This window comes from Telopea speciosissima, chromosome 8, assembly GCF_018873765.1.
Source record: "Telopea speciosissima isolate NSW1024214 ecotype Mountain lineage chromosome 8, Tspe_v1, whole genome shotgun sequence".
Taxonomy (NCBI): Eukaryota; Viridiplantae; Streptophyta; class Magnoliopsida; order Proteales; family Proteaceae; genus Telopea; species Telopea speciosissima.
Genome location: NC_057923.1, coordinates 11,125,573 through 11,136,190, shown reverse-complemented (window position 1 = coordinate 11,136,190; position 10,618 = coordinate 11,125,573). Strand labels below are relative to the sequence as shown.

General features: G+C 39.3%; 1 protein-coding gene across 3 annotated transcripts in view; it reads right to left on the bottom strand.

Moving 5' to 3' along the window:
- Positions 1-2,230: 2,230 nt before the first annotated feature.
- The window catches only part of LOC122671504 (ubiquitin-like-specific protease 1D), an 89,612-nt gene continuing 81,224 nt past the window's right edge, over positions 2,231-10,618 (bottom strand). For all 3 annotated transcript variants that reach the window (XM_043868757.1, XM_043868756.1, XM_043868758.1), the window contains exons 13-14: positions 2,702-2,809; positions 2,231-2,625 (exon numbers count right to left, since the gene is read on the bottom strand). In XM_043868757.1, coding sequence (XP_043724692.1) covers positions 2,452-2,625; positions 2,702-2,809 — 282 coding nt within the window. In that variant the 3' untranslated portion in view covers positions 2,231-2,451. The remainder of the gene's footprint in view (positions 2,626-2,701; positions 2,810-10,618) is intronic.

Genomic DNA, 10,618 nt, shown 5'->3' with positions numbered 1-10,618 from the left:
TTTCTTTTTTTCTGTGATAATATAAGAAGTTAGACTTAAAGAGGATGGTAAAAATTTTGAAATTGCTAAAGCAATAGAAAAATACTCCCGGCACCACACAAAACACTGGTGATCATCAAACCCCCTCACTAAATCTCCAATAGCAGTCAATACATCGAGCTCTAAGGATCTCATTTCCATTGCCTCGAGCAATCCTTGTTTTTTTTTGATGAAAGTGTAATCACACAACCCACACACCAATCCCAAAAGGTTAACCTCGAGCAGTCCTTGTTGAAAGCCACGTAAAATCGCCTCTTGTGTCAGGTGATTAGATATGCCATGGATAACCAATAACCAATAGAGGGTGCTCTTGAGCGGTGACCTTGAACCACTTAGGAGACGACTTCAAAATCTAGGAGGGTGAGAGACCATCACTTAACTGCAATGACCTAACAGAGTGGATTAAGTAGTAATAAAATCATAACATAAATGGGTGTCTGTGATACATTGAAAGTTTTTTAGGATGTCTTTGTTATTCGACCAAAATGCAAGGGGCTGTTTGTGAATTGATTACAAATCTTAATCAGTGAGAATAATAAAACACTAGTCCATTAAGCCTAAATAACGTTTTTTTTTAAAAAAAATCATATATTTAAGGTTGTCATTTTCCAACTGGAACAAAAAGCCAGAACTGATATGGCCGTATAAAATCAAACCAAATTGAACCGAAAAATTCGATTTGATTTTGGAAATTAAAATTTCTTTCCATAAATTCGCTTTTGGATTTGGACAAAAAACTGTCGATTTGAACCGAACCAAAAGAAATGTAATCCATATAAACCGAATCTAAATCGAACCTAGCCATTCTGTAGTATACTCTAAAAGCTAAAAATCAAAAGTTCTAAGATTTCAGTCTTCACTTAGCCTCTTTTGCCTCCTTCGACTGTTGACTCTCCTTAGCTACTACTCTTCTGCCCCATTCCTCTTTCGTGCTTTGCTTCTTCAAGGCCAGTACAAGGCATTCCCAAGTCTTGTACGAACAGAAGAAGTGAATTGAACAAAATCTAATAAGTTAATCCGAATTACCACGACCGTATACAAACCGAATGCAAATTATTTAGTTTTGATTCGATTTCAATTTGTACATATTGTACCATGAATTGAACTGAAAAACTAAAACCAAACCATTTAACACCCTTGGGTCCATATACAATCTATGATAAAATTTGATAAAAGACCTATCAAAAACAAATCTTGTGGGACAAGAAAAGCAATCAGGCTATGATCACAGGACCGGTTATCTCTCCTTGATTCTAGTCTAGTTTGAGAGGGAAAAATCCCATCCGTACTAGAAGTTGCAGATAAATGGAAGGCTTAAATACCAAAAACTATGACAGCATGATCTACTAAAACAATGGATGAGTACATGAATATACAAAGAGCATGAATAATGAGTTAAAAACTTAAACCCACATATATAAACTCCGATATTTGGTACCTAATCAGTTCCTCATCTGCTCTAATGAGGTTAGCCAATTAACCAATCAGAGAAGTAATTAGAACTATGGCATCAAACATATTAATAGAAATATCTGTTAGAAAATAATTTTCTAGACTCCTTACCACCGAAGAATTCAATCGTAAACTTGAAAAATAACCCAGAAAATCATGAGAATACTCGTTTTATATGTATCCTGCTCGGCTGAGACCAGCCAGAAACTTACAAGATGATATTTTCATTTATTCATCATAAGTTCAATCCGAGTCTGATTGTCTAAGATATGAATCATTCTAACGGTTAGGACCAAAACCGACCCATTAATAATTGGTTCTGATCAGTTCTAGTTTTTAATCGACGATTGCAGTCTGATTCCCGCTTCCAACTCCAGATTTACACCCTTACATTCTTTAGTGTGAAAGATACTTCCCAAGGTATTGGTAGTACAATTGTCAAACATCTCTTTCATTCATTTACAAAGGCTTGGATCATACAAAAGAACCAACAAAATTTCAGATATTTGCCTGAGGATTTCGACACCAGAACAAAAAAAAATTTAAAATGCTTCTGACCAGCCTAAAATGGTTAGTTACCATTCAAGTTCAAAAGGAACTTTGATGATGAATGTTTCATATGCCACTTAACCATCAACTACTTTCTACCCTGAGTCTTCCAAGGCCCTCCTTCAGTCTTCACCAATCTACTGACATTCACATCTTAGGCACACTACATAATTACTGAATCGCAAAATTCTTCTGACGATCAACACTGAGGTAGTATTGACATCTCCCAGCCAAATCAGTAAGGTTTCTACACAAGCTCATTGATGATGGACGAGGTGAGATAATCCTGAGAAAGCATGGTATTCACAATGTATACAAGAGGCTATACACCGTGCAGATGAATGGCACAAGAAAAACCCCAACCGGGGAACCACCCAGGGAGTAGATGTCCCATTCAGTCCAAATCATAAGTTAAGAATCGGAATGATCCTTAGTGTGCCCTATTGCAGCATCACCCGAAGATACAGGTGATGATTCCCTGCTAAAATCCTCCATTTTAGCATTTTCAAACTCTTCATTAAGCAAATCTCGAATCCTCTTTCTCAACCCTGATGCCTCTTCATGTTTGAACCACTGTTTGCCAAACTGAAGAACTAGAAAATATTAATGAAGGGAAAACAGCAGAGGGACAAAGGCAAATAACTTTAAATTTAAATCATACCCTATCTAGATCTTTCTTTTTGAGCCTTGCAGGGGCCTCTTCAATGAAACGCTCCATGAAGTAAAGCACAAAGATGCCACAATCATAGTCATTTCTCTGTTGGGGAACCTACATGAGGATCACAAGAATCACATAAGCAAACCAGAAACTATAAGTATGCATTACGAGAAATGAATATTTAAGCAACTACCTCCTCTGACCAAAATCTAAACCTGAGAGTCTTGAGAAATACAGAGAAAGGAAATGAAACAAATATGGCCACTCCCTCTACTACAGCAACTAGCCAACTACCTCACTGACTAGAATAAAAAAACCAGTCAGAGAAAAACAGAGAAGGGAAATAAAATAAAGAGAGTAACTAGCCAACTACCTCACCGACTAGAATCAAAACACCAGTTAGAGAAAAACAGGGAAGGGAAATGAAATGAAGATGCTCTCTCTATTGCTCCTTGACTGGGCAAAAGATATAATGCTTCACATATAAGCGCATCTCCCTGTCTATGTGCCAACAAATAATATCCTTCAGCCTCGTTCTTTCTGAAACCCCATAACCAACCCATGAATCTAAGCTTATTCCCCTTCCAGCTTGTGTAGTTCAATGTCAACCACGGTTTGAGGAATCGGTTCAGATTCTCCCTGAACCCTAGAGATACAGTACAAATTGGCCGACCCAAATCCGCTGGAATCGGTATCGGTCTCGGTCAATTCTACCGATCAGATTCCGATTCTTCAAACCATTATGGCAACAGAGTGATCCATTGCAACACGTAATTAAAAAAGGCACTATATCTAGAGCCCAAAGGCAAGGTAGTTAGGGATTTACAAGGCTTAAATGAGAAATTGTGTAACCGGTGAGCAAGTGATTCACCTACAAAGAAAGAAATTTTTTTATGGAAATTAATAGTTCTGGTGTAAAGGACCCGAGGAACAGTCTGAAGCCCTCATATTCACAAGATATGTCATGAATAAATTGTACAAGATTGTGACCAATCACTGAACGAGTATCCCAACTAACAGATTGACGCCAAAATAACTGATGTGATTAGATGATAACAGAGTGTGCCTTCTATCAGATTCATATATGAGAAGGGAAAAATCTATTAAAGATACATAATTAAAGTCATTCGATCGTATGACCCTGACATAAGCAATCTCTTAGGAAGGAACCATTTCGTTGTGAATCCCTTGCCTCAGAATCCAAAATGGCACCTGCCTAGGTGAAAAACTTGGGCAAGGCAACCAAAAAAACACCTATTTAGGCACAGGACACTTATACACCATTTCTCTCACTAAAATCCACAACTTACTTGCAAATGCAATGGCAAAAACTCCTAATATAATCCTATATAAAATAAACTACCAAGCCATGGTTTAGAAAAGAATACACCCTAAGAATTGAACCATAGAGAATTCACCCACGGTGTTCTTAAAATTCCATATCTAATATAATTTTAGTTCCTTAGTCAAATCTGTTTAACCCTGTATTAATTCAGAACAATTGTGCAGATGCAGATAATTCAAAAGAGTCAACTAAAACAATCAATAACATACATAAAACCTTTGCCACAAACTTGAAAAAATCAAGGAAATAATCAAAAGCCTAGGCATCTAATCATGGCAGTAATTCTGGTTGAACTTGAGGAAATGCTAAAAAGATGATTATTTCAAGTCATATAAGGCCTTAGCATGATATCTAATTTCGAAGACAACAACAAACTCAGCCTTATCCCAACTTAATGGGGTCGGTTACATGGATACAGACAAAACAAAGTATGTAAAACATAGTTTTAACCAAAAAAAGGAAAGAAAGATGGGAAAAGAGAGATGGGGAAAGAGACGAGAGATGAAAAAGGAAAAGGGCAAAAGAAAGATGGGAAATAAATAGAAAAATGAATGATGAAAGATGAAAGATGAAAGATAGTAAGAGGAAAGAGGCATAGCCCAATCCGTCAAGAGAATCTCAGCTAAATGGGGTCTGCGACATGGATCCTTGACCTCCAGTTGGCTCTGTCCGAGGTCATACCTGGAACAAGTCCTAACCTATGCATGTCCTTCCTCACCATGATATCTAATTTCGAAGACATAATAGAGAAAATTGTGCCTGCAGTGCACTAAAAACTAACCCTATGTGACATATTTGCATTCTGGCATTTTTTGAAGGCAATCATGATGTATTAGTCAGAAGATCAAGTCACACTCATCCAATTTAACACGGGGAAACAATGTCAGAAAGCACATCAAAGCTGTTCAGAGCTTCTTCTACAACCCGTGTCAGATCAAAGGGGTAAACCATATTTTTCTTTGTCTTATTCCCAAAAAGGAAGGAGCTTCAATGATGACGGATTTCAGACCCATTGCTCTTTGCAATCTGATAAAGTTTATTACAAAAATCCTTGCCATCAGACTCAAAAGTGTTGTGGATTTGCTTATCAGCGAAAACCAGTCGGCCTTCATCCCGGGTAGATGTATTTCAAACAACATCCTCCTATATAATGAGATTGTTAGAAGTTTTGAAAGATCTAGTCATTCCCCTGCAGCTCTTATGAAGATAGATATTCACAAGGCTTTTGACTCTCTAAGATGGGACTTCATTATCAATGTGATGAATAAGATGGGATTCCCTCCTGCGTTTGTTCACTGGATCCATGCTTGCATCTCCACTACAAGGCTCTCTGTTCTAGTAAATGGCAGCCCGGCAGGCTACTTCTCAACTTCAAAGGGAATCAAACAAGGGTGCCCTCTATCCCCTTACATTTTCACCTTAGCGCTGGAAGTTCTATCAAGAGAAATTCAAATCTGTACGGATCAGAATCTTGTATCTCTCATTCCTAAGTGCAAAGCTCTCAAGCTCTCCCACTTGGCTTTTGCAGATGACCTCATGATCTTCTCCAAGGCCTCCATCAGTTCCTTTGAAACCATTATGTCTTGTTTGCAGCACTTCCAATTGATCTCGGATCTGTGCATCAATCCTTCGAAGTCCCTTTTATTCCTTGCTGGGGTTCCTGACTTAGATAGAGCAGCCCTTATTGAGAAAGTGGGATTTTCCGTTGGCCAGTTCCCTGTCAAATATTTGGGGCTCTCGTTGATTCCTGCTAGGCTCTCTTCGCACCATTACACTCCTATGCTGGATCTTATCAGGAAAAGACTTCAACTCTGGAAAGGAAAGCTCCTATCTTATGCAGGCCGATTAGTTCTTATCAAATCAGTGTTGGAATCCTCCTACATCTTCTGGTCTGGTATTTATGGATTGCCTCATTCTACTATCAAGGCTTTGGAATCCCTAATGGCCTCTTTCCTCTGGAAAGGCACGGACTCCTCTAGATTCCTCCACCCGATTAGTTGGGCTTCGGTCTACCTTCCAAAAAAAGAGGGTGGCTTGGGTATTTGAAGAATTGAGGTAAACTTGGCAGGCACCATCAAACTGATCTGGACGATTGCATAAAAAAAGAGAAGTATTTGGGTCGACTAGATCTACTCAAGGCACCTTCAGCAAGACTCTATTTGGACTGTTTCTTCGTCTACTGATGCTTCTTGGGTCTGGCGTAAGATCTTAGCTGCTCGTTCTCTTGTCCAAGGAGCTATTTGCTCTCGCATTGGAGATGGATCCTCTACTTCCCTCTGACTAGATTATAGGCACCCTATGGGCATCCTCCTCCGCCTTGTTAGCCCTAGAATTATCTACAGATCAGGCATCCCCTGGCATTCTCAGGTTGCTGCTACCATTGACCCCATTGGTTGGGATCCGCTGCCTTCTTCTCATCAGACTCTTTCCAACATTTGGTCTGCTCTCCCCTCCATAAGTCGTGGGAGAGGTGATGGTGTCATTTGGCCTTCCAAGACGGATTCCTTCACTGCAAAAGCTGCCTGGGATGATATTCGCATCAAAAGCCCTCTTCCTCCTTAGAGAAAACTTCTTTGGTTCAAGCATCACATTCCCCGTCACTGCTTCACAACCTAGAGAGCGCTCTCCAATTGTCTTCCAACTCAGTCCCTCCGCCATTGCCAGATTGCTGCCTCTCCTTCTTGTTGCCTTTGCTGGAACAATGAGGAAGATACTGAGCACCTTTTCTTTGCGTGGCCCTTCTCCTTGGCTATTTGGAAGGGAGACTTAGCAAAATGCTGGCCTAGAAGTCAAAGAATTCTGCCCTTCAGTAGAGAGTGGCTTTGGATTGATATGACTTTTGTTGGTTCTTCTATTTGCGACACTGTTGGAAAGTTAGTTTTTTGTGCCGCCATCAACCACATCTGGATGGAGCGTAACCTTAGGAAATGGACCTCCAAATCTCGAACTCATCAGCAGATTTGGGATTCTATTTCGTTTGAAATCAAAGCTTGTTTATCTTCAGCCCCTCTCTCATTTTGTAACGACACCCCAAGGAATAGGCTTATTGTTGTCTCCTGGGGTCTGTCCTCCATTTCTCTCCAGCCCTCCCCTGTTTGAGGCGTTGGTCCTTCTTTTCTTTCTTTTTGCTCCCTAAGGGAGCTGCTGTATCTTTTCTCTTTGGTAATGAATTTTTTTATTCACCCCAAAAAAGAAGCAATGGTTTTAATTTATACCGTGTTATGTCTTCCATGACATTACAGGGCTTAAAATGAGAAATTGTATAACCACATGTCACCAAGTCATGTAGCACCAATTGAAAATCCTATAGCACATCTATCCCTAGTCCCCATGTTAGTGCACCAGCATGAAGAAGATGGAAGCACGTTAATCACATTCCATGAAAGGACCTCAAATCAAGAATCAATGTAGCAATAGCAAAAGAACCTGTCAAACAGATGTTTGCTCATCCAAATCTTCTGCTATATCTGGTTCTAAGTAAATTTCACAGCATCTCAACCTTCAATGAATGATGTTTCTTCTTTTGAAAGTCTCCAAGGACATGAATGTGAAGATCAGCGAAGGGAACTTTTCTTTTTTCAGCCTTATAATAGTCCTTTCTGTCATTTTTATCTGGGCTTTTTTTTTTTTTTTTGTCAGGATAAATCTCATCCATTACTAGGATTTGGTGCTGTTTTAAAGCCTATTCAGTTACATTTCCAACAAGACTGAATCTTGCGGTTCCTTAACCATGGTTAATCAGAAAGTCACGGCCAATGTATTGAATTATTGATAGGCTTTTAGTATGTGATGACATCTATATGTAAGATGTGTAAATTGATTATGAATTTTATTTAGAGTCTACTTGAGATGGTCAGTGTGATTCCCATTTTTTTTAAAAACAATCTTATTAATTTGATAATTTATTTGTTTCTTGTAAATCGAGACTTGTGAGTCTCGGTATTAGCGCTGGCTTGCACTAGTGCTAATACCGAGATAGGTGAGGGGTAGTTTAGGCTTTTATTTTTTGTTTCTTATTTCTTTATTTCCAGTTATGTCCTTTGTGCTCTTTATTTATTATATATTGAATTGAGTGGGAGCTTCAACATTAAGTTGTAACTGCCAAGGTTACACAAAACCATCGTCTCTCTCTTTGTTCTCTTTCTCCCTTTTATCTTCTCTTATTATTTACATGGTATGAGCAGATCTCCTAGTCTCTTGTCTTCTCTCTTTCAAGGTTTCAATCTTTATTGGTTGATTTGTATCAGTTTGGGCTTGCAGCTTCTCTTGCTTTTCGTGTGCAGGCGTGCAGCATGTGTTTTGGGATTGTTTAGAGACTAGACTAGTTCATGTTTCAAAATTAAGAACTAGGTCTCTCTTTTCATGGTAATTGATTTATGGAGTGAAGATTGCAGTTGAAGTGCCAGATTCAGAAATCGACATCAACTTGTCAGGGTTTTTGGAGATCGGTCTGGTCAGGGTATTGGAGAAATCGATTTTTCAGGATTTTGAAAAATCAATATTATCTGGGTTTTGTTCTTCTCTCTAAATCATTGGTACTTATTGCAATTTCACTCTATTTTTGTTTGTGAAAGATGTTTGAGCCTCCAAAGAATGTCGTTACTGAGGCTGTGTCTTTGTCCTCCAATCATATTACTGAAAAGAAATTAGAAAGAATTGGCAATTTTCAGCAATGGAAGAAAATTGTTACATTGGTGTTGACTGGTTTTGACCAACAGGGTCATTTAACAAAGACTAAACCGGCTGATGATGCATCATGGGACACCACTGATGCACTTATTATGGGACAGATGCTGAACTTCATAAAAAATCAGATTGTTGACTTGGTGACTCATATTGACACCATTAAGGAATCATGGGAACATCTAAATGTTTTGTATTCCAGACAAAACTACCTTTTTCATATCTATGAGTTGTCACATGAGTTTTATAGGGCTGATCGAAAGGGTCGTCCCTTTACCCAGTATTTTGCTGACTTTAAGAGGATGTATGAGGAGCTGAATTCATTACTTCCTATAACTTCTGAAGTACAACAGATGCAAAATCAGCGAGAGCAGCTCGCTGTCATGGGATTTTTGGGAGGTGTTGACAAGGAGTTTGATTCAGTTTGTTCTCAGATTCTTGGTAGTGATAAGGTAGCCACACTCTCAGATTTTTTTTTCCCGAGTTCTGTGAGTCTTGTGAGAATTCTCATGATTCCACCCCGGTTGACAATTCAGCTCTGGCTTCTTTTACACCTAATTGTGGGCCCAATAGTGGGACAGGTAATGGTGGTAGTGGTGGTCGTGGACGTGGGGCTGGTTCTGGTAAAGCTCCTATTTTTGGTACTCAGGCTGCATCAGGTGAGTTCATTTCGACTTCCTGCGCCCTGATCTACGACCACCCTGTAGCAAATAAAAAGCTCGTTGACTGGGTGGAAGCATCATAAGAAGTTGACCTCATTGATTGAATGAAAGTCTCCCTGCCATTACTTCAGGTTTGGAGAAGACTTATCACCATTGTGGTCGCCCAGGACACATCCAACACTTTTGTTGGAAACTTCATGGCAAACCACCTCAGCAACAATTTGCTAATTCCACTGCTATTACTGATTCTACTGCTTCATCATCTCCACAGTCTAAGGGTAAGAGAGTGAAGATGTCTGATGAGGATTAAGTACTCATACTCAGTTTCTGGGAAGGGTTCTATCACTTGTTCTCCCTCTTTATCCTTAGCTTCTATTTTTCATGTTCCAGATTTTTCTACTAACCTTCTTTTTATCAGCAGTCTTACCAATGATCTAAATTGTAAAGTGACTCTCTTCCCTTCTCACTGTGTTTTTTAGGATCTGGTGACAAAGATTGGTTGTGGTAGGGTGCATGGTGGTCATTATTTGCTTGACGATGACACTTCTTCACTGGGTCAGGCTCATTAGACCCGTTCTCGTTCAGCATCTTCATCTGAATTACTTCTTTGGCATAGACGCTTAGGCCATCTCCCTATTGGCACTTTAGTTAAACTTTTCCTAGTTTATATCAGCACTGTAATCCCAGGGTTTTCTTTTGTGATGCTTGTGTTTTAGCCAAGCAAACTCGTTCAACTTATTCCAGTTTGAATAATGGAAGTCCCTCTCCTTTTATGTTTATTCACTCTGATGTGTGGGGCCCTGCCCGTTGTTCTTCCATTACTGGTTATCGATGGTTTGTGACTTTAATCGATTATCATACACGGGTTACATGGATTTTTTTGGTAGAATAGAAAATTATTCATTATCTAATCCTGTATAGGCCGAGGATTCTGGTTGGCATAGATCCAGAAGCCAAGGAGTGGAATTGGAGCAGTGTCATACATGAAACTGACAGTGCCCTTCGGGCAAGAGCATCTACAACAGAGTTGATGTCTAGAAACATAAGTGAAAGAACATGACAGGAAATAAGAGGTCAGACTTTGTACATCTTAGATCAAAGATAAAACCATAGGGGGGTCGGCAGCTTCAGAATTGATATAACGAATAAGCTCAAGGCAATTAAATTCAACCATGGGATGATCATATCCTTCGGTTATAGAATGTAGTAAACCCGACCTCAGAGCCAGAG